This window comes from Erythrolamprus reginae, chromosome 3 (genome assembly GCF_031021105.1).
Source record: "Erythrolamprus reginae isolate rEryReg1 chromosome 3, rEryReg1.hap1, whole genome shotgun sequence".
Classification (NCBI taxonomy): domain Eukaryota; kingdom Metazoa; phylum Chordata; class Lepidosauria; order Squamata; family Dipsadidae; genus Erythrolamprus; species Erythrolamprus reginae.
The window spans coordinates 133,866,979-133,892,109 of record NC_091952.1 but is presented as its reverse complement, the minus strand read 5'-3'; the positions used below and the strand labels follow the sequence as shown (position 1 = coordinate 133,892,109).

Sequence of the window (25,131 nt, the reverse complement as noted above, 5' to 3'; positions counted from 1 at the left end):
GCAAAACAAACAGTAGCGGTGTGCATTCGTCAGATTCAGAGATGCTGAATTCATTAACGCTACCAGATTTCTTTTCAGGTAACTCTAAACCTAAGAGTTGCTTCACTGAAAGCAATAGATTTGAATTTTTGGTCAGGCTTATCAGGATGATGTACAATTATGATAAAATATAAAATCCTGTCACATGTTCCTTTACTTAGTCAATCACTAAATTAAAACAGCAACCAGACAAACAATGCAACAGAAGTTAACAAATGCAAACCAGTTAATACTAAATTTATGTGAACCATTGAACACTTGGATCTAATATACTATACTAGAAATATAAAATAGTTTATCCTTAAAAATTAAGTCTAAAACTCAGCTAAAATTAATAGTTTGACTGTCAACAAATAATGGGAAATTGCTATGTTATTAGGCTGAGAAACTGATGGGTGATTTTAATTAGAGGGAAAGAATTCAGCTTACTGGCAGTAATGATTAAAGATTTTTCAGTGTATTTGCTCGTTATCTATTCACAAATTATGATTGTTGCTACACAAAAATTAGCTACATTAGAACATCCTATCTAACAAAATCCATATGTAGGCTTTCATTTTGACCTACTGTATATACCAGTGACAGCGGCTGGGAAGAAGGTGAGTTGGGTAGGAGGAGCTGAGAAATGTCAAATCTACAGCACCTGTGTTCAAAATAACCGATTTTGACAAAACACTGAGGGAAGCTAGGTTGACTCCTCTAATGGTTTAAAATCCCTGTGATGTTATTCAGGAAGAATAGGGAAAACTATGAAATGAGATTATAAAATAACAAGTGCAAACAAGGAAAACCAAGAAAAATCTGAACACATGCAGAACTATCTGAAACAACATGCAGGGTGAAGGAGAACACAATAAATTAGACCGGCCAGCTTGACATCTATACTGCTTAAGGTCTTTGAACAGATGATCAGGCAGCATGTTATGAGCACTTGGCTGGATAGGGTACAATTAAGAGGAACCAGCATGGGCTTGTCACAAATTGTACCAGACTATCTCTAGTGATAATTAGTGTATCAAAGGCAGTCATACATGGACCTTAGCAAGACCTTTGAGTGTGCCTGTTACTCCCCTTCATTAAAATGGTAATATACCAGCTAAATGTAGCTACTGTTAGATGAACTCACAGTAGGCTGAATGCCTGCACTCAAAAATGATCAATAGCTCCATCACAGGTTGGAGAGAAGCTTTGAGTGGAGTGCTATAAAGCACCATCCTGGACCTCTGCTGTTTTTTTTACTTTAGTAGAGGAAGGAGTTGAGAAACACAAAATGTGCAAATGACACAAAATTGGAAGGAGTGGCTAATATTTTAAATAGAAAATTCAGAGACAAGTTTTTCAACAGTAGGCATAAGGATGGAATTTAACATGCAAAATGATTTTTTTCAAGGGGAATAGGAAAAATGTAAGGCAGAAAAATAAATTCATGAGACTTAACATAGTGGGAATTTATATGAAAAGAATCTGAATGCCCATAAATAAAAGCCAGCAATGGGATCAAATTGTTAAAACAGAAATTTGCTGTCTTGGGGTATATTAATAAGCACCCTGAGTCCAGATTATACTCTGGCCAGATCAGGTCCCACTTGGAGTATTGTGTTCAGCTGCAGGCATCATAGTTCAAAAGGGACAATGCCAATTTGGATTAGATGGCCCCTACAAAAAGTTGGATTCTATCACCTCATTGGGCACTGCACATTAGAAGAATCTAGGTCAGTGATGGAGAACCTATGGCACGGGTGCTGCAGGTGGCACATGGAGCCATATCTGCTGGCATGTGAGCCGTTGCCCTAGTTCATCTCCAACCTGCATGTGTAGGCAGCCAGCTGATTTTTGGCTTGCACAGAGTCTCTGGGAGGGCATGTTTGGCTTCCAGAGAGCCTTCGGGGGATGGGGGAGGGCGTTTTTACCTTACCTGGCTCCAGGGAAGCTTTTGGAGCCAGGGTAGGGTGAAACACGAGCCTACTGGGCCCACCAGAAGTTGGAAAACAGGCCATTTCTGGCCTCTAGAGGGCCTCGGGGGGGGGGGGGGGAGCTGTTTTCGCTCCCCAGGCATTGAATTATGGGTGTAGGCACTTGTACATGCGTGATATCACATGTGCATGTTCTTTCAGCACCTGAGGAAAAAAAGTTTCGCCATCACTGATCTAGGTGTACCAGTATATCAAGGGATTCCTTAATGGGACTCCTGAAGCATTCACTCCAGGTTTCAGTACTCTATTGATTGAATTGCAAATGGAACACATGATCACTACAATAAAAGGGACAAAAAAAAAAGAAACTGGAATACAGTGTTCCCTCTATTTTCGCGGGTTCGAACTTCGCGGATAGCCTATACCAGAGGTCTTCAAACTTGGCAATTTTAAGACATGTGGACTTCAACTCCCAGAATTCTCCAGCCAGTATAACTGGCTAGAGAATTCTGGGAGTTGAAGTCCACAAGTCTTAAAATTGCCAAGTTTGGGGACCCCTGGCCTATACTGTACCACGGTTTTTCAAAAAATATTAATTTAAAAATACTTTGCGGGTTTTTTCCTATACCACATTTTTTTCCATCCGATGATGTCATATGTCGTCGCCAAACTAATAATTTTTGCAAATAAATAAAAAAAATAATTATTGTTAATAATTATGTTTATAAATATCAGGATCACTATTCAATGGTGAGTACCAGTAATAATGGTGAGTAAATGGTTGTTAAGGGAATGGGAAATGGTAATTTAGGGGTTTAAAGTGTTAAGGGAAGGCTTGGGATATTGTCCATAGCCAAAAATGGTGTATTTACTTCCGCATCTCTACTTCGCGGAAATTCGACTTTCGCGGACGGTCTCGGAACGCATCCCCCGCGGAAATCGAGGGAACACTGTACATTCACTGGAATGCTTTGAGAATAAAGCTGAGCCGATCCCTATGAAGACCAGTTAAGGTGTATTATATTGAAAAAGGAAAGACTGAGAGAGATTTCATAAAGATCTACAAATATTTATGGTTTCACACTAAAAGAAAAGGCAAAAGATCAACAATTGTAAATAGAATGTTGGGAGGGAAGATTTTTCTGGCAGTAACAGTAGCCAAGCAATGGAACAGTCTGCCTAAAACCAATGGGGATTTTCCCTTGCTGGGGGAGGCATTCAAATGGACTAGATGTTTGTTCAGTGGTGATGTGCACCAAGCAGGAGCAGTCAGTTTTTCTAAACACTTATTTTGGGCCATACATATACTATTCTACTCTATTTAGAACTCGTCTAGCTTTTCTGAAATCTTATTTTTATGTTATAAAATGTTAGGAAATTATTGTCAGTAGTTATGATATGTAAACTCGGCTATAACGTGGAGTGTTATTTTTCAAACACACAGTGATAAAGTTAAAAGATTACTTCAAATGCAAGAAATGAACCAGAGAAATAAACCACCTGTGATTGTTTATTTTTAATATCTTCTCCTGAGCTGTAAGAGTAGATTCACATCTTCGTAATGTCAGACTGACATCCTTTTCAACATACTTAACATTCACCATCTCTCATTCTTGCATTCCATGTTCAGGAGTTTTCAATTAAGATTCAGTTTTGTCATGTCTGAAGAGATTACTTGCTTGTAGGTTACCACATTGCCCGCTGTATCCCAGAGAGTTGGGCATGGTCAGCCAGATGGCGGAAGACAATTCGGCTGAGCCTCCATCTCTTTTTCAGACCTCTAGGTCGGGATGTGAGAACACATCGATTGTGGATCCGCACAGGGCAACTATCACGGGGCAGATCAGCTATCTCCTTATCGGTAATTTCCTGGAACAAATTTTAATATATATATATATCATTCCCCTTCTATACTTAACCAAATATGTGTACAATTATGTCACATGGAATGAGAGTGAAGAATCTCAAATATTGTTTTCAACTGGAACTGCCAATCCTAAACTGACATGTTAGGGAATCTGGGATCACATGACTTTATCTATATTTATTCCCTTCCCTGAATAAATGCACTGAATTCTTCATGTGAGATCCTGTAATCCTTCTACTGGTTAACCACTAGGAATTAGACTGGAGTGGAACTATTGTTATCCAAGCTATCTCTGAATAATAATAATATTTTTTGCATGCAATTTTCTAATTGCAATTTTCATACTCAACAAAAAATATATTTTGCAATTTTCATAGCCTACACATACCAAGTGCCTTAAATAGAAAAACACATTAAAAAGGATGCTTTGTTCAGTTGCTAAGTCATGTCCAACTTCTTGCAATCCCATGGACCATAGCACACCAGGTCCCCTGCCTCCACCATCTCCCAGAATTTGTTCAAATTCATATTCATTGCATCAACGACACTATCTAACCATCTCATCCTCTGTCATCTCTTTCTTTTGCCTTCAATCTTTCTCAACATCCCAACTTTTCTCTTCTCATTAGGTGGCCAAATTATTTGAGTTTCAGCTTCAGCATCTGTCCTTCCAAAGATCAGACAGGATTGATTTATTTTAGGATTGACTAATTTGATCTCCTTGCAGTCCAAGGGACTCTTAAGAGTCTTCTCCAGCACAACTCAAAAGCATAAATTATTTTGTGCTCAGACTTATTATTAAAAAGATACTAGCAATTAAAATTAAAACAGGAAAATAAGTTTTTAAAACTTAAAAAGAATTATGATTTAACTGTCTGAATGTAACAGAATGCCATAATATAACATTCCCAATAAATACAATTAGTGTAAGAGGATTATGTATTATAAATAATTATTATAGAACATATATTTAGCGTTAAGTTGCACAAGTGTCTATCCATCATGTTGGATCCAGAAAGACGTGCTCTGAAACCTATCTTCAAGGAAGTGTCACCTGGTGGGCCTCAGGAACATAGAAACATAGAAGTCTGACGGCAGAAAAAGACCTCCTGGTCCATCTAGTCTGCCCTTAAACTATTTTCTGTATTTTATCTTAGGATGGATATATGTTTATCCCAGGCATGTTTAAATTCAGTTACTGTGGATTTATCTACCACGTCTGCTGGAAGTTTGTTCCAAGGATCTACTACTCTTTCAGTAAAATAATATTTTCTCATGTTGCTTTTGATCTTTCCCCCAACTAACTTCAGATTGTGTCCCCTTGTTCTTGTGTTCACTTTCCTTTTAAAAACACTTCCCTCCTGGACCTTATTTAACCCTTTAATATATTTAAATGTTTCGATCATGTCCCCCCTTTTCCTTCTGTCCTCCAGACTATACAGATTGAGTTCATTAAGTCTTTCCTGATACGTTTTATGCTTAAGACCTTCCACCATTCTTGTAGCCCGTCTTTGGACCCGTTCAATTTTGTCAATATCTTTTTGTAGGTGAGGTCTCCAGAACTGAACACAGTATTCCAAATGTGGTCTCACCAGCATTCTATATAGCGGGATCATAATCTCCCTCTTCCTGCTTGTTATACCTCTAGCTATGCAGCCAAGCATCCTACTTGCTTTCCCTACCGCCTGACTGCACTGTTCACCCATTTTGAGACTGTCAGAAATCACTACCCCTAAATCCTTTTCTTCTGTAGTATTTGCTAACACAGAACTGCCAATACAATACTCAGATTGAGGATTCCTTTTTCCCAAGTGCATTATTTTACATTTGGAAACATTAAACTGCAGTTTCCATTGCTTTGACCATTTATCTAGTAAAGCTAAATCATTTACCACATTACAGACGCCTCCAGGAATATCAACCCTATTGCACACTTTAGAGTCATCGGCAAATAGGCAAACCTTCCCTACCAAACCTTCCCCTATGTCACTCACAAACATATTAAAAAGAATAGGACCCAGAACAGACCCTTGTGGCACACCGCTTGTAACCTGACTCTGTTCAGAATACTCGCCGTTAACAATAACTCTCTGATGTCTACGCTTCAGCCAGCTGCAAATCCATTGAACTATCCAGGGATTAAGTCCAATCTTCACTAATTTATCTATCAGATCTTTATGTGGAACCGTATCAAAGGCTTTGCTGAAGTCCAGGTAGGCAATATCCACGGCCATAGTTCCCTCTAAGCTGAGCAGTGAGCAATCGCTCACTTAAAAATCATCATCAACTCAGAGTTTTCCAAACCTGCCCAGAAGCCGAGAGGGAAAGAGTGAGAGGGAAGGAGAGAGAGAGGAAGAGAGAGAAACAGATAGAAAAAAGAGAGGAAGGAAAAGAGAAAGAAAAAGAATGGGAGTAAGGAAGAGAGAAAGAAAATCAAAATCTAGTTTGAAACTAGCTCAACTATTTAAGTGGCATTTTGATATTGATGGAGTTGCCCTATTATGAGCTCACTGTTATAGACACACAGTACAGTATTTTATTTTGAAATTCTCTGAGGTAAAACAGGTGGGGTTTTTATTTGTTTGTTTGTTTGTTTGTTTGTTTGCTTATTTATTATTTCTGTGCCGCCCAGTCCCGAAGGGACTGCCGCTCAGACACTATACTTTTCCGCCCACCCCCCCAAAAAATTAGAGGGAACACTGTCCACGGCACCACCTTCATCCAACACCTTTGTGACATAGTCAAAGAAATCAATGAGATTAGTCTGACATGATTTGCCTTCAGTAAAGCCATGCTGATTTGGGTCCAATAAGTTATTGTTTTTTAGGTGCTGATTTATCCTCTTTTTGAGTAGAGTCTCCATCATTTTAACTACAACTGATGTCAAACTAACTGGCCTGTAGTTACCAGCTTCTTCTCTACTGCCCTTCTTGTGGATAGGCACAACACTGGCCATTCTCCAATCCTCAGGAACTTCTCCTGTTAACAAGGATTGGTTAAACAAATCAGTCAGGGGGGTAGCAATGACAGATCTGAGTTCTTTAAGAACTCTGGGGTGGATGCCATCTGGACCCATTGCCTTATTTATCTTTAATCGTTCAAGTTCTTCTAAGACATCGGCTTCTAAGATCACTGGAGCTGAATCCGTACAGCTGGAAGCAATGCTATATCCCTCTATAGTATTATTTTGTAAGGTGTCTTTTGAGAAAACTGAACAGAAGTAGCTATTGAAATGGTCAGTGATCTCCTTATTCCCATTAATGCATGTATTATTCCCGGTACTAAGCTTCCTGATGCCGCAGTTTTTCTTCTTCTTATCACTGATATATCTGAAGAAGGTTTTATCCCCCTTCTTTACAGATTTGGCAATTTCTTCCTCTTTTGAGGCTTTAGCAGCATATAATATCTGTTTTGCCTCCTTCTGTCTCATTTTATACACCTCCCTATCAGCTATACTTCCATACTTTATACCTCCTATAGGCAGCCTTTTTTTCATTGACTATAGCCCTTACATCATTGCTAAACCATAGCGGTTTCTTCTTCCTTTTACCTTTAGTTATTTGTCTTACATAGAGTCCAGTGGCTTTTAAGATGGCCTTTTTTAATACAGTCCACTGGGTGCTCGCTCCTGCCATTTTATCCCTCCCCTTTAATTCATTATCTAAATATTCCCCCTTTGCATTAAAATTTGTTTTTCTGAAATCCAATACTTTGGTTGCATTATAGGATTGCTCACAATGAGTTTTTACATCAAACCACAAACATAGATGGTCACTGCAACCTAAATTTTCTCCCACCTTGACCTCTGAAACCCAATTCCCATTCGTAAAAACTAAATCTAGAATATTCTCCCCTCTAGTTGGTGTCTTAACCAGCTGTGCCAGAGCTGCTCCTGTAAAGGCCTCTACTATATTCTTACTTTTGCATGTAAGGGCACTGGGGATATTCCAGTCAACATCAGGCATGTTGAAATCACCCATAACCACAATATCTCCCTTTAGTGCCATTTGGGTAATTTCATCCACCATCTTGTTGTCATATTCCTCAGATTGCCCTGGAGGCCTATAGATCACCCCAATTCTAATGACAGAACCTTCTTTATTTTGCATGCAAATCCAGAGAGTCTCCAGATCTTGACATGTATTTTGAATTAGTGTTGTTTTTAGACTTTCTTTAACATAAATGGCTACTCCGCCTCCCCTTCTCTCTATTCTATCCTTCCTATACAGTGTATATCCTGGTATGGATATTTCCCATTCATTAGAATCCTTAAACCATATCTCAGTTATGGCAACCAGATCCAAATTATCTCTAGATATTATGGCCATTAACTCACAGAGCTTGTTGCTCAAGCTTCGAGCATTCGTGCACATTACCCGAACAACATTATTTTCATTATTAGTTTGCCCCTTATCATCCACAACTACATCTATTTTATTTGCAGCTCCCTTTTCATAAGCTTCCAAAAACTGATTTATCCTCATTGGTCGGGGACAGAAATCACCCACATCAGGAAGAGATGCTGCTGTGATGCCTGACCTCTGGAACATCATCCCACTAGAAGTTAAGCTTGCCTCAACCATGCTGGCCTTTCACAAGATATTACAAACTTAGATTTGCCATCAAGCCTGGGCTCTGATACAGCCTGTCTCTTGATCATTGTTATAACTATTTTTAATTAGGTATTAATTTCCCAAAGTCAAGCATATGAGATAAATTTTCAATATATTTTCTTCCAACTCCACTTCATAATACCTTGACGAAAATAATATGCTTACCTGGAGTTCCTTAGGCAAAATTCTATTTTTCCTAATGCAATTCAGCCGTAATCTCTGATCTGCATAATCAAAAGCCATTTTCCTTCTCTTAACATCACGTACCATCCTCCAATCCACATAATAACTTCTTATTTGACCAGCGCATGGCATAGGGAAGAACTAATAAAAAGAAATTACAATCAGCAAATGTTTAGGCAAATGGAGATGCCTCTCTAAATCTCGACTAATGCCAAGTATTAATATTTGAAATCTTTAAAAAAGCAAAGCAATTATTATTATTATTTATTAGATTTATATGCCACCCCTCTCCGAGGACTGGTCAACCTATTTTTCACAACACAAGAAGGCAAGACAAGAAATAACAGATGGAAACTAAACAAAGAAAAAAGCAATCTAGGACTAAGGAGAAATTTCCTAACAGTGAAAACAATTAAGCTGCTTGCTTTCAGAAATTGTGGGTTTGTTCACAGAAGGCTTTTAAGATGAGATTGGACAGCCACTTGTCTGGAATGATGTAGGGTCTCCTGCTCGAGCAGAGGGATGGACTACAAGACCTCCAAGGTCCCTTCCAACTCTTATTCTGTTATACAAGGGCAATGGAGTTTTACCGAACAATTTGCTACAATTTCTTCATCAGCAAAAAGTAGGAGACAGAGAACATTTAAACAAACACAGAGAACCCTCAGAAGTCCTTCAACTTAATAAACAAATTATCACAGATAATCCCCACTCAGTCAAGGACCTCGGAATACTAATAGCTAAAGATCTAAGTGCCAAAGCCCACTGCAACAACATTGCTAAGAAGGCCTCAAGAGTTGTTAATCTAATCCTACGTAGCTTCTTCTCTGGAAATCTCACACTACTTACCAGAGCTTACAAAATTTTCGCCAGACCCATCCTCGAATACAGCTCATCTGTTTGGAACCCATATCACATCTCAGACATTAACACCCTTGAAAATGTTCAAAGATACTTCACAAGAAGAGCCCTTCACTCCTCCACTTGAAATAGAATACCCTACGAAACTAGACTTACAATCCTAACTAACTAACTAACTAAAATAAATTAAATAAATAAACAAACAAACAAACTAGTTAGTTGGACCACACCTGGAGTACTGCATCCAGTTTTGGTCACCACACTACAAAAAAGACATTGAAACTCTAGAGAACGTACAGAAGAGAGCAACCAGGATGATTAGGGGACTGGAAACTGTGGCGCACCTGCGTGTCTGCCCACATTTCACTACCTGCCCAGGTGCAGTAGCAGAATTGCGCTGCTAGCACTCAGAGCCACGGGGGTGAGCACACCTCACCCTTCCACCTTAGCAGTCCACCTCTGAGTAGATGACCTGCAAGGTCCCTTCCAACTGTAGTAGTAATCTAAACTACAACTAACAACTGCATGGCCAACGATGTGAGGCGGCAGGAGCTGTGCTTCAGCAATACCTAAAAGTACAGAAAAACGTTTAGCTGCACCTTCCGTTAACGAGTTCTATATAGCTGAGCAACAATAGAAAGGCCAAAAATGGGGACAGGCAACAATCCGCCCCAGGACTCTCAGGAGGACGACAGGGCAAGGCTCGCGCATAGCACTCTTTATTTTATTCATTTATTAGAGTTGGAAGGACTTTATAGATCATCTTAGTCCAGGGATGGGTAAAGTAGGCTCTTCTATGACATGTGGACTTCAACTCCCAGAATTCCTGAGCTAGAATAATTGGCTCAGGAATTCTGGGAGTTGAAGTCCACAAGTTATAGAAGAGCCTACTTTGCCTACCCCTGATCTAGTCCAAACATTTCATTCATAGCATTTCATCCCCCCTTCAAATTCCAGACTTTAAGCTTGACTTATCTCGGCACGATTGTTGGGGAGGAGGGCGGGGAAACACTGGGCAGAAGCCGACAGTTGACGTAACGAGCACAGCGGGCTAAGGGAAAAACCGAGAGAGAAAGCGGCCGTGACCGGCCGCCGCTCTAACCTGCCGGAGGACCGAACGCAGCGCCAAAGCTACCGCCGCCATCTTCCCTATGGCGACGCTATTCGAACTGCGCATGCGTTGCTGGCAAACAAGGCGGAACGACCGTGGGAGTTAACTCCACCCTGGCATGAAAATGCAGACGAGGCGTGAAGCCGAAGGGGAGGAAGGTGGGTAAGCGGAAGTAGCAAGGGAGGTTTGTGGGAATGGGCGGCAAAATTTAACAAAATATGGATGTTGTGAATTGAGGGCTTTTTTAAAGGTGAGCTTTTACTATTGCCATAGAATCTCTCCCTCTCTTTCCGTGCGTTTATAGTAATATATCCGTGTGTATATGTGTAGAAACACAAACACACACTACACACAACTTGCACAACACATTGATAGGATTAAGTTACATCCTTAAGGTTAAATTGAGCTCGGTTTGCGTTCCCAAATACTTTGGGTTTTAAGATTCTTCAGATATTACAGGATTATTTTCTTTTAATTGTTTTTAAACTGTTGTATAGGTTTTTAGTATTGGATGTTATATTTTTGGTTGTAAGACGGCATAAAAATCGAATAAATAAATAGAGGGGGGGAAGGAGAGAGGAAGGAAGGAAGGAAGGAAGAGACCAATCTACAACAAATCTCAGTGCAGCTACATTCACAAAACTCAACAACTCTGGTAAACTAAACGTGTGTGGCTGCTTTTCAAGAACCACACAGGGTATTTTTTCATGCCAAATATGTTATATGAACCCAAGCAGCTAGATTTATTAAGCAAATTAGAGTCATATAATGGAATTCTGGATTAGCGTTTCTTGTTTTTATTTGAGTTTTTCAGGATACTGTTTCCCATAGATAAAACTAAGGCTGAAACTTTACAGTTCTTAACATAGCTACCTATTCGGTGTAAGAATCTATTTCACATTTAATTGCTTTTTTGTTATCTGAAGATTATTTTTCACTATTCTCTTTTCCATTTTCTTCCCACCACTTGTCACTTGTTGGGTGTATTTCTCAGATTAAATTTCAGGATTCTGATCAAATGGATTATGTTCCACAAAAATGGATATGATAATAATTGAGTGGCTTTTACATGTCAATAAAATTCTTTGTTGTATTGGCTGCAATTCCTTTGGAAAGTAGAGAGTGAAGTGACATCCTTAGGATCAGTTCAGGAGGAGGTTGAGAAATGAAAACCAGTCTCTTGATTTCTGCAGAGACTGTGAGAGATCATGAGCTTGTCTCCAAATCAGCCTTTGACCAAGGAAGAGCTATGTCGTTGATTTTCTGTCAAAATAACCCTGGTATTCCCAAATATGGGAGGAAGCTACTTTGCTTTCCTTTTTCCTCTTGGCCTCACGCAGGGGCCATTTGCAAGGCAGATAAAAATTTTATACTCAATAAACTATAATTTACGTGTGTGTGTGTATATGTCTGTATGTGTAACATTTTTGCTAATAATGAATATATATATATATATATATATTTGTTTTCGTAAATTTTCACGGGTATATGTATGTAGATTGTTCTGAGTTCGGGTTTTGCCCTGTGTAATGTTTTGCATGTCTATGCGACGTTTCGGTAAAATCACATTTACCATCATCAGGCTGGAGTTCCAATCTCTGTGTTTTTGCAAATGAATATTAGCAACTGACATTCCTTCTTAGCATGTAGTGTGGGGGTGGAGATTTGCTTTGAATGTAGCAAATAGATTGGGTGACTATGCTTCCGTGATCTGATTGGTTGGTGTAATCATGGTTATAGAAGGAATGGTATGAAGATTATGAAGTGTTTTGTTTAAGTCTGATTTCCAAATATAAAATTCTAAAATCATAATAATTAAAGGATTGACATATTGATTATAATGAAGTTTTTATTTTGTTTAAGGCTGGTTTCCAAATCTCTGGCAGACGTGAGGTATCATCCCGTTTATTTAAACAAAAAGATCTTTTTTCAATTTCAATAGCTTCTAGAGAGATTCTTTTATATAAATTCTCTGTTTTGTGGAGTAATTTAGTTTTTTCAAAGTCAATTTCGTGCCCTGTTCTTTTAATGTGCTGGACAAGGGAGGAGGTCTTCTCCTGTTTCTTGACTGCATTCATATGTTCTGCCATGCGCTGGCTCACTCTTCGGTTAGTTTGTCCAATGTATGTGGCTGCACATGTTTTGCAAGGGATTTCATAGATACCTTGGTATTCTAATTGGATTTTATCTTTGGGGCTCCTTAGGATATTAGATATTTTTTGGTTAGTGCAAAATGAGGTTTTGATGTTATGTTTTTGTAGAATTTTACTAATTTTATCCGTGGTGCCTTTGATGTAAGGAAGGATGGTGGTGCCATTGTCCTGTTCTTGCTCTTGTTTTTTGGGGGGTGTCTCTTTATTGATTAGGTTTGTTATTGTTTTCTCTTTGAATCCATTAGATGTACTAATTTCTAATGGATTCAAAGAGAAAACAATAACAAACCTAATCAATAAAGAGACACCCCCCAAAAAACAAGAGCAAGAACAGGACAATGGCACCACCATCCTTCCTTACATCAAAGGCACCACGGATAAAATTAGTAAAATTCTACAAAAACATAACATCAAAACCTCATTTTGCACTAACCAAAAAATATCTAATATCCTAAGGAGCCCCAAAGATAAAATCCAATTAGAATACCAAGGTATCTATGAAATCCCTTGCAAAACATGTGCAGCCACATACATTGGACAAACTAACCGAAGAGTGAGCCAGCGCATGGCAGAACATATGAATGCAGTCAAGAAACAGGAGAAGACCTCCTCCCTTGTCCAGCACATTAAAAGAACAGGGCACGAAATTGACTTTGAAAAAACTAAATTACTCCACAAAACAGAGAATTTATATAAAAGAATCTCTCTAGAAGCTATTGAAATTGAAAAAAGATCTTTTTGTTTAAATAAACGGGATGATACCTCACGTCTGCCAGAGATTTGGAAACCAGCCTTAAACAAAATAAAAACTTCATTATAATCAATATGTCAATCCTTTAATTATTATGATTTTAGAATTTTATATTTGGAAATCAGACTTAAACAAAACACTTCATAATCTTCATACCATTCCTTCTATAACCATGATTACACCAACCAATCAGATCACGGAAGCATAGTCACCCAATCTATTTGCTACATTCAAAGCAAATCTCCACCCCCACACTACATGCTAAGAAGGAATGTCAGTTGCTAATATTCATTTGCAAAAACACAGAGATTGGAACTCCAGCCTGATGATGGTAAATGTGATTTTACCGAAACGTCGCATAGACATGCAAAACATTACACAGGGCAAAACCCGAACTCAGAACAATATATATATATATATATATATATATATATATATATATATATATATATATATATATATATATGTAGATTGTTCTGAGTTCGGGTTTTGCCCTGTGTAATATTTTGCATGTCTATGCGACGTTTCGGTGAAATCATTTTACAACAGCACGAAGCTTGGAACTTCAGCCTGATGATGGTGAATGTGATTTCACCGAAACGTCGCATAGACATGCAAAATATTACACAGGGCAAAACCCGAACTCAGAACAATCTACATACATATACCCGTGAAAATTTACGAAAACAAATATATGTATATATATATATATCTCGTAGATTTTCACGGGTATATGTATGTAGATTGTTCTGAGTTCGGGTTTTGCCCCGTGTAATATTTTGAGTGTCTATGCGACGTTTCGGTGAAATCACATTCACCATCATCAGGCTAAAGTTTCAAGCTTCGTGCTGTTGTAAATATGGAATTCCATATTTACAACAGCACGAAGCTTGAAACTTCAGCCTGATGATGGAGAATGTGATTTCACCGAAATTTCTGGCGACGTTTCGACGAGGTCCCACTCGTCATCTTCAGGCTGGTGCTTCTGTCCTTGTTCTAGGGCGAACACAGCGAGACCTGAGCTGCCTTCCTTCTATATATATATGAAACTTTACTTCCTTCCCTTTTCAGCTAATTATATTTTGCAATAGATCAATAGAACATTTGCTTCTTTCCAAGGAATACAGATGATTACAGGACTCAACTCAAATTAGTCAAGTCTTGTGGCACTAATATCAAAATGTACTTTAGGGGGTGCTAGTGACTGAAAAATAGTGCTGTTAGTGCCTTGTCCTTATATGTCCTTAACAATCTCAGTTTTCTGACTTCTAGACTTCACATAGCTGAAGGTAGTGTGTATTCATATGCAAGATGGAATTTTTTGAGGATTAATGCAATCATTTCAATTCCACCACTGCCAAAAATAGAATCATTAAATCACAAAATCATAAGACTTATGTCATCAGGCCCAATTAATTTGGTTCAGGAATTTAGATCAAAGAATATGAAACAGATAGATGTACAGCTTCTACCTTTCTCATCATTTAGAAACAATGCTTGTGTTGATGTATCTTAAAATTGCGTTTCTCTCTTTTGCAGGTATGTCACGTTGCTGAGATTCAATTAGTGATCCATTTATATTCTAGAATCTTTTCACACATAATATTGCTAAGCTAGATAGTTGCCATTCAATATCTGGGTGTTTGATTTCCCCCTCCTCCCCCCAAATGTACAAGTTTTCATTTTCATGAAATATCCACCCATTTCCCTCATCCCCTGAAACCATTCTGCATGTTGTTACTATTTCTCCAAATTTCATCTATAGTGGCAAATTTGATAAGTGTTTCTTCCATCTCTACTTAAATCATTAATAAAAATGCAAAGAATACTATTTCCAGGACAGAATCATGTGACATCTTCTTTCTATCCAAATGAGGGAGGAGAGCTGAGCTAAAGGAAATATACCATCCTAAAGTGAATAATTTTCCTCCCTAAAAGAGCCTGATAATTTGGGTGGGTCTTATTCTCTGAATGTAGCTCCCCACGCCCCACCCCCAGCTCTAACTAGTTGCTAAAGATCTTCCCAGCTCTTACCTTGCAGGCTCTTTCATTGTTTCTCTCTGCAAATGTTTTCCAAGCCCTAAGTCCCTTGCAGGGTTTTTTTCATTGCTCTAACTTGCTCCAAATAAATTTCTTTCCAGCCCTAACCAGGTGCTAACAATGGTCTCTTGGTCTCTTTCAAGAATGTTTTCCAAGTCCTAAGTCTTTGCAGGGTTTCTCTCCCCCCCCCCATTGATCTAACTTGCTACAAATGTTTCTTTCTAGCCCTAACCAGGTGCTAAGTATGTTCCCAGCTCTTCCCGGCTTGCAAGTTCTTTCATTGTTACTTTCTGCAAAGAATGTTTTCCAAACCCTGTCTTTGTAGGAGTTTTTTTTCCATTCTCTTTGCTCCCAATGTTTCTTTCCAGGTGCTAATGATGTTCCCAGCTCTTACTGGCTTGCAAGCTCTTTCATTGTTACTCTCTCAGAATAAAGATTTTTTTAAAGCCCTTAACCAGGGGATAAAATAATGTGCTGAAGCTGACCAGACTAAAGGAGCTAGCCAGATGAATATCTGGTAAGCAGATTCTTTTCCCTATTTTCCTCCCCAAAAACTAAGGTGCACCTTATACTCTGGTGCATTTTATGCTCCAAAAAATATGGTAAGTCGCCTGATTGCAGCTGTGGCATATTAGTTGGTGAAGTGTGACATTCCTCCATGGAAAAATCCATGGCAAAAAAGTAAAGTGTGATAAAGGGGAAAGCTCACAAGACAATGACATGAAGACAAGGCAGGTAAAGACTCTGGACTCTACCCAAAGACATTGACTACAAGATGGAGAGCAAATAAATTCCTAAACTCTGAGCCAATGTTTGTCCTGGTTTTCATCATGGGTTCTTCCAGAAAATCCTCCTTATTTCCATCTGTAATGCAGAATTCCTTCTGTGAAATGTTTATTTCAGTATTAAACGTTTAGCCACGGCCTATTATCTCTGAGCTTCACCTAAAATTGATTCCTAGGACCTCTATTAATTGCCCTGTCCAGTGGGACAGGTTGAAGAAGACTATTTTTGAAAAAGACGAGTTTTGAAAAATTGCTTCAAGTCTTGTTATACATCCTCTTCCAAATGGTAAAGGATCAAAGGATCCAGTATTTGTTCCAGTAAGGATCAAAACCTTTATTTTCCCCCCCCTTTTAATTTGAGTTAGTAGCCTTGACTTTGAGACACAGGCTTATTAAAAATATATAAATTCTTTAAATAAAGTGAATTTTAATTTGAAAAAAAAATAGCTAAATCAATGAGAAAGGAGTTTACAAATTAAAAAAATAAGATTACAAACTGGGATTTTAAAGTCAGTTCTAAATTCATCTCCAGACTTGAGTAAACCTGATTTAACTTGGAAAATATGTGAAACCTGTATCCGTCTTAGTAGACACATTGAATTCCAGAATAAACTATTATTATTTATCCTTTACATACATAAATCTAGGAAATTCTTTGACGCATCTTCATGAAATGAGAGAAAAAAATACTTATGATAGGTTACGATGTACAGGGATTTCATCCCAGTGCTGATGTCAGTGCAAATAAATGCCTTCAATATTGAATTCAGTTGCTAGTGGGAATTGCAAAAGCCTCAAGTAAGGGTTTCTAAACACCACAGAGATCTGGTGGTCGGGATGGGAGTTTTCATAAAAAAATCGTGTGGGATGGACTTCCAAGTGGAACATATGATACTATGGAATGTTCACAATAAAGCACAAATGTGGTCATTCCCCTCCTTGACATCAGTGTCTCCTCCAGTTCTATAATTACAGCACATTTGCTTTCTCCATTAGCCTCCCTCTTTTTTCTCAATGCCTATCTGTATGCCCACAACTCAGTTGACAAATGCAGTGGTACCTCTACTTAAGAAATTAATTCGTTCTGTGACCAGGTTCTTAAGTAGAAAACTTTGTGAGTAGAAGCAATTTTTCCCATAGGAATCAATGTAAAAGCAAATAATGTGTGCAAAGCCATTAGTAAAGAAGAAAAGCTAGGAATTTGGGTGGGAGGAGGAGGAGGACAGTTGCTGCTGAAGGAATAAGGTGAGTTGAGGTGAATTAAAAAAATCCAAAACTTTAAGGCTTAAAAAAAAAAAGAGGGACTCTGAGGTGGCATGGAGAAGCACGCGTACACCCATACACCCGGGGTGAGGCTGCTTCCCATACACTGCACCAGAGAGAGAAACCCAGGGGGAATGGCAGGAAACTGGCCGGGCCTTCATGCCGCTCTCAAATTTCCTGGGAAATTTTTCCGGGCTTGGGTTCCTAAGTAGAAAATGGTTCTTAAGAAGAGGCAAAAAATCTTGAAGACCCGGTTCTTATGTAGAAAAGTTTTTAAGTAGAGGTACCACTGTATTTTATAGTTCTCAGTCCTTCGTGATCGTAATTGAGCATCGTTTTAAAAACATTCATGGTTTTTCTCCAAAATAATAAAATGGGTAATGATTTATTTACAGAGCAGTGCCAATTATAAAAAGGTACAGCAAATACATCAAATTAAGGGAGGGGGAAAACAAACTTAAACAGTTATAGGAAAATGGCACCAAGGGGTCCCTAAAAGCCATGTTTACCAATGCAAAAGAAAAAAAAAATTAAGGAAAGTTGTTATCTCATTGGCCATTCTGGAAGGCTGAATGTAGAACACAGCATAAATCGGTACCTAGTCCTAGACAACTGGTGAGCCACCACAAACTCAGTACATAAACCCCACGTAGGCAGAATACGGCAAGAGTTACAATTCTGGCTTATACCATATTAGTTTTATAAGGCAGGTAAGTGTATAACGTGGTTCAAACTTTTGTCCTGAGTGAGGAGTAATTTTCTTGAGTCGCATATATAAAATACATAATATAGTTAAAGTGTTCAACAAAAAATCTTGTGGACTGCAGGTTGGATGTACTTTTTAATTTTTGGTATTTTTTACTTCCTGCGCATGCACAGAAGTAAAATCTCATGAGGGGATTTCACGGAAGGAAAAAATCGCTGAAATCTCTTGCACACATCCCCTCATGAGATTTCAGCACATTTTTGCTTCCTGCACTTTTAATGCTGTGCGCGCAGCAGGTAAGAGCAATTTATTATTTGATTCAACTTCTATGCCACCCATGGGACTCAATTTACCCCTGATCCATAGGAATCCATGATGATGATGATGATGCTACTAACATCACAATTTCCGCCACTATTGCAATTGTCAACAACATGGTTCATCTAATTTGGGCCAGAAGAGAACACACAGGTGAACAGCATATGAACTAATGAGATCATTTTACAGATGATTTTGTATCAAGCAACATTTATTTGGGCCCAACAGGAATTTACAATAAGCTTAATACATTTCTTAGTTGACTGTATAGGTGCATCAAATTTAAAGTCAATGAGGTACTGGAATTTATTATCTATATATTACAGAAACTCTTGTCATGTTTTTAACTGGGAAAATAGTGTATCAATTTTTGAACCCAAGATACCTTAAATGGGTTAACTTTGAAAATGTGTCCAAAATCCAGGAGCCATGACTCTTGAAAGAATTATATTTGGAAAAGGTGCTTCTTTAAATGGAGCACTTCCCTTATAATACCAGGTTACAATGCCTTGGTCTCTTCAGCCTTGAAAGACGGCGTTTAAGGGGTGACTTGATTGAAGTGTATAAAATCATGCATGGGATAGAAAAGGTGGATAGAGAAAAAATCTTTTTTCTCTATCACACAACACTACAACAAGGTGGCACTCCCTAAAGCTCATAGGCAAGAAAGCGAGGACAAATAAAAAGAAATATTTCTTCACCCACAGGGTCGTTGGTTTATGGAATTCACTTCCAGAAGAGGTCATGACAGCTGTCAGCCTGGATAGCTTCAAGGCAGGATTAGACAGATTCATGGATGCCAAGCATATAGATGGTTATTGAAATGGATGTCCAACTGCTGCCTCTGTTGGTTGAGGCAGGCAGGATTCCCTTGAGTACCACTTGTTGGGGGTCAAGGGAAAGGGAGGGTCTTGCCTTCTCTTTCTGCTCAAGATCCCCATGGACAATTGGTGGGCCACTGGACTCGATGGGCTTTGGCCTGATTCAGCTTTGCTCTTCTTATGTTCTTATTACTGAACAACATGGCACCTCCCACAAACTGCTGTAACTCCTATGCCAGTGATGGCAAATGTATGGCACACATGCGGAGCCATATCGGTGGACACGCAAAGTCAGGTCTGGTGTGCCGGTCAGCTGATTTTCAGATATTCTATGTTCACTGGGTGTCAGGAAATATGCTGTTTCCTGCCTCTGGAGGGGGTGGGGAAGGCTTGTTTTTGCTCTCTCCTGAGCCTTTCTAGGAGCCCGGGGAGGGTGTAAATGCCCCTCCCCCAAAGTCCTCTAGAGGCTGGAAATGGCACATTTGCCAACTTCCAAAAGTTGGGGAATGGGGAATTTCTGATCTCTGCAGGGCCTCTGGGTGTGGGAGGCTGTTTTCGCACTCCCCAGGCTCCTAGAAAGGCTCTGAAGTCTGGGGAGAGCAAAAAACCAGGCGTGCTGTCACATGCCGGGAGCAGGGGGAGTCACATGTTCATGCATGGGGCCATATGAAATTATTGGTATGGACATGTGTGCATGACCCTCCCATGCGACCCCCCCTTTTGGCACATGGACCAAAAAAGGCTTGCCCTCACTACCCTCTACTGTCCCCCACCACACACCCTGCCTGACCTGATCATCATGTCTTACACACCCCTTTGACCCACATGCACCATTTTTGACTGGAGCCCCCTTTGTGTCCCTCACAGTGTCTCTTGTGAACTCCTGTGCACCCTTCCCGACCTATGGTGCACAAAAAGTGTTGCGTGGATTGTGGGGATGACTAAAAGGTAGACACAAGAGGTGCCATGCAGATTGGGGAGAGTACTTAAAAAGATCCTGCTGTGGCCCCAATCGGATCCAGTTCAGAGGAGGAAGAGGAGAGGTTGGAACTGGGACCATTCAAGGGGAATAACATGTCTGCCCTGGCATATGTGGGGAGTCCAGGGCTGAGGACAATACTTCCCTTGGATGAGATAGTCAACCAGTCAGGGAATTGCCTGCCTTCATAAATGCAGGGCAGTATCTACTGAAGACAAGAAGTGGTGATGAGAGACAATACATTCCCCTCTGACAAGGACTAGCTGCCTCCCCCATATGATCTGGGAGCATGGAGAGGGAAACTCGGGAGGTCTGAGTTTGCTCATGAGGAGGCTGTCTTGGCCCTCCTTACAAGGAACAGTTATTTGGGATGATTTAACCACAGGCCAGTGGGACAATACCTTCATTAGGAACAACCATTTGTCTCAGGATTCACTCAACAGTGAATGACTACAACCAAGATGTGCAAGATCACCTTATGTATCATTAGAGCATAAACTCCATTTCAAGAAATAGTTAATGAAGCAAGAAACTTGGATATTTTAACAGGGATCTGTGCCATGTTAGAATTATTTAGCTTAAGGAACCGATTTCTTGAGGAAGAAATGGTATGTTTAAAGGTTGCCCTAGTTTTATGGTTTAGATTCAAGAGCCAGGAGAACCCCAATAGCTAAGTTATGTGTCTTCAGAACTGATTTTTCAATTCTGCTGGAGTCGCTATTCCATGAAATGAGATGAGAAGCAGGATGTTGCCAATAGCTTCCCAGAAATCCCATGCTTTAGTGGAGATATGAATCTAGGTCTCCTCTTGGTAGCGTCAGCTCAACCCCCTACATCAGGGGTCCCCAAACTTTTTACACAGGGGGCCAGTTCACTGTCCCTCAGACTGTTGGAGGGCCGGACTATAAAAAAAACTATGAACAAATCCCTATGCACACTGCACATACCTTATTTTAATGTAAAAAACAAAATGGGAACGTACTATTTGGGGGGGGGGGGAAGAAGTCTGAGATTCATATATGTTTATGTTTTGTTTTTAATTTTCTTTTGTTAACATCTGATTGGTTATACAAGGTTTTCTTGGTTTATAGAAAAATATATAAAAATATTTATAGAAAAATATATAAAGAAAGAAGAAAGCACTTTGGCATAATGGTTAAGTTAGAAATATAATTGGTGTACTTTTAGAAGGAACATTAAGGAGGGAATTTAATTAAAAGAAAAGTATGTACCTGGATCACAACATTAGAAAAAAAAACTTTTGCAACTTTTTTGATGATTGATATTAGTTACTGACAAAATACTGCATTTTATTCAGGGAAAATTAGATGGTACATTGTATTGTTTGAATGTATGTTGAGAGAATTTTTTAAAAAAATTTACACCGCCCCCCCCAAAAAGTCCTTCCTTCCTCCACCCCTCAATTCATTTCATTCTTCCTTCCTTGTTCCCTCCATTTCTTCTTCTTTCCCTCCCTCCCTCCTTCCCTCCTTTACACTTCTCTCTTCCCTCTCCCTTTTTTTCCTTCTGTCTCATTTGTTTTGTTTCCCTCTCCCTCGTTCTTTCCCTCCATCATTTTCTCATTTTTCTCTTTCTCTCTCTCACATTCCCTCCCCCTCTCACTTGTTTTCTCTCCCTCTCTCTCATGCTTTCCTTCTCTCTCTCTCCTTTTCTTCTCTCTTCCTTCCTCTCTTCTTTTTTTTTCTGCCCTGCAACGCGCCGCGAGCCAGTCGGCTGCAAGCAGAAGCTCCAAGACAGTGGCACCAACGTCGGGTCGCAGTACATTGCTGGCGCTGCGCTGGGCCTGGGCACAGGGCTGGCACTGGCCCGCTGGCTGGACCGGGACGGAGGTGCCAGCCCCATGTCCAGCGCAGCGCCAGCAATGTATGTAACACATCAAGCCGCCGGCGCCGGTGCCTTGCAGCCAACCGCCCCACCGCCGCCTTACGGCTACTGCTTAGTGCCCCCCCCGCTCGACCCACATTTGGCGGCGCCACCTTCGCGGCTTGCCCTGCTGCCCTGCGCCCACCAGAGCTGCCCAGTGCAGCCGAAGCCCGGGGCGGAGTAGGCGGCGGTGGCTGCTTCAGGCCCGCCCCCAAGCTGAGCTTCCTTTGGCTTCCTTCGATGCAAAGCTGCAAAGCTTACCTGCCGCCTCGAAGGAAGCCAAAGGAAGCTCAGCTCAACGAGGACCGGGTGTTGGTCCCTTGAAGCTGCAGCCGCCGCCGCCCACCAAGGAGATCCCTTCGCCCGAACGGAGGCGGCGGCGGCGAGCTCAAGGAACCAAGAGCCGGTCTTTCTCCGCGCTGAATTGTTGCAGCTTCTGAGGCCGCATCCGCCTCCAGGCGAAGGGATCTCCTCGGTGGGCGGCCTCGGTCCGAAAAGGACCGGCTGTTGGTCCCTTGGCGGAGGCAGAGGCGGCCTCAGAGGCTGCAACAATTCAGCACCGAGAAAGACCGGCTGTTGGTCCCTTGAGCCTGCCGCCGCCACCTCCGTTCAGGCGAAGGGATCTCCTCGGTGGGCGGCGGCGGCGGCGGCAGCTTCAAGGGACCAACAGCCGGCCCTCGTTGAGCTGAGCTTCCTTTGGCTTCCTTCCTTTCTCCACCAAGGAGATCCCTTCGCCCGAACAGAGGCGGCGGTGGCGGGCTCAAGGGACCAAGAGCCGGTCTTGTTTACTGCCCCCTCCAGACGCTCTTGCAGGGCTTCCAGGCTCCCCGCGGGCAGCGAAGAAGCAAAAAAGCAGCACTCTCCCGCTCTCTCTCTCCCTCTCTTTCTTGCGTTATTTCTCTCTCACACTCCCTTTCTATGTCTCCCTCTTTCTCTCTCTCTCTCTCTCCCTCTCCGCAGCAGACCCCCCACATGCCAAAAGTGCCCAAGCGCACGCAAACCTCACCGGTGCAAAAAAAAAAAAGCAAAAAAGCGGCACTGGAGGGACAAAGACGGTCTGCAGCTGAGCGTCTGGAGGAGGAGGAGGCGGAAAGCCAGGGGGCGGGGAGGAAAGCAATTGGCCAATTTCTTTCTCAGAGGAACTGTTGCTGCTCTGCCAGAGGGTGCTTTCCTCCCCGCCCTCCTGGCTTTCCTCTTCCTTGCTGCCGCCAGACGCTCGGCAGCAGAGTGGAGATGACATTCGGAACTTAGTATATTATAGATGGTAAAATCTCGTACGCTGCCACGGGCCGGGTAAATGACCTCAGCGGGCCGCATATGGCCCGTGGGCCGTAGTTTGGGAACCGCTGCCCTACATCTACCCTAAATGGGCAAACTCATGCTTATCTTTCTCTATTTGAATCCATTTGCCCTACACAGACCAATTTTTTCAGCTCTAACAAGGAAAAGAGAAACATTAATTATTTTTTCCATCCCTCAAACCACCTCCATTCATCTGAGAAGGAAAAAAATAAAATAAAAAAACCTCAGAAGGGAACCACCCAGTAACTCTATTGGTTCTTTGATCTGTTCCCAAAGAAATTTAAACCTTCAGCGGAGAGAAGAGAAAAGGCATCCCTCTCTTCGCTTGCTCCTAATTGTGGCAAGTGTGGACCAGATCAGACAGCTCTTGATACTCAGCTGGAAGAAAGGTACATCTCCAAGGTAAGGAAGACTTTTCTCTGGTCTGCAGAATTTGAGGGAACTACTAGTCTCTTTTTTCTCAGGACCTTCTGTGTATCAGCTTGTGATACACACAAGGATGATAAGAAGTACTGTATTCCTTAATTCTTCCTCCTCCTTCTATCTTGCAAGATTGAATCCACACTCACATTCAAATCTGGTTCCTTATTTTTGAAGGTCAGCATTGATGTAAGCAACCTATCCATCTTTTGTAAGTTTATAATGTGGTCACTCAGCATTTATTCTTTTTGTAGATCTAAGGACAAACTGCCAAGTGTTAAAGGGAGTTGTACTTGAAACAGCTTTAAAACATCCCAGATAGTAATTGTGTAATCATCAGGGGCTTGGTTGTAGAAGGAATATGATAACAGCATCCTGGCCAACTGCCCACCATTTTTTTCTCACTCCATTGTTATTTCTTGCCATTAGTATCTTGCCATGGATATCTTACAGGTATTAGAGTCTTCGGAGATGGGCGGCATACAAATCAAATAAATTATTATAAATTATTATTATTATTAAAGTTCCATTAAAATTATTATAAAATTATCTTATATTGGAATGAATATGCAGTCTTCAACAGCATATAAACAAACAAACAAACAAATCCTTAGGTTGGGTTTTTTGTTTTAAAGTAGCTGTATGATTCTGATTTAAACATGAATACATTTGATTTAAAGTGGTCATCTCAAAACAAAAAAAGATTGTCTTTTTTCTTTTTTTGCCTAATATATCAGAAGATATTCTTGCTGAACAAGGTAGGATTGTTTCTAGATAAACATGCATAAGATCATGGCGCATTTGAAAAACGCTTTCCCAGGCAGCCGGCTTGCTGGCCGGGGAAGCAAGCGATCCGGGACTGTGTGGCTTTGCGCCGTGAGGACAACAACGGCGCCCCACCACCCGTTCCTGCAGACGCGCTGCCTTGCGCCTCGTTTCCTCTTCCCGCCGCCGCATTCGGAGCCCGAGAGGGGGAAAGAGAAGAATGGAGAGAGAGCCGCGCGCCGGAGGCGGACGCCGCTGCCGCCTCAACAGCAGCCACGGGAGGGGAGTCGCTGGAGCTGCCCCCGGACTTTCCACAAGCCCAATGCCGCCAGCCCACATGCCCGCCTCTCCCCGCGG

At 40.9% G+C, this 25,131-nt stretch overlaps 2 protein-coding genes across 7 annotated transcripts in view; one reads left to right on the top strand and one right to left on the bottom strand.

Annotated features, from left to right (window-relative positions):
- Positions 1-3,444: 3,444 nt before the first annotated feature.
- Positions 3,445-10,682, bottom strand: MRPS14 (mitochondrial ribosomal protein S14). Its single transcript, XM_070746707.1, has 3 exons — positions 10,579-10,682; positions 8,598-8,756; positions 3,445-3,821 (listed from the first exon to the last, which is right to left on the bottom strand). The coding sequence occupies exons 1-3, from the start codon at positions 10,651-10,653 to the stop codon at positions 3,639-3,641; spliced, it is 417 nt and encodes a 138-aa protein (XP_070602808.1). The 5' UTR covers positions 10,654-10,682; the 3' UTR covers positions 3,445-3,638.
- TNN (tenascin N) overlaps positions 10,650-25,131 on the top strand; it is a 73,278-nt gene continuing 58,796 nt past the window's right edge. The window contains exons 1-2 of one of the 6 annotated variants that reach the window (XM_070746702.1): positions 10,732-10,745; positions 23,866-23,991. The gene's annotated coding sequence lies outside the window, so the exon portion shown is untranslated. Of the gene's footprint in view, positions 10,746-10,766; positions 10,838-18,683; positions 18,757-23,865; positions 23,992-25,131 lie in introns of those variants that run through there. The other 5 variants (XM_070746701.1, XM_070746697.1, XM_070746699.1 and 2 more) reach the window with 5 other exon arrangements.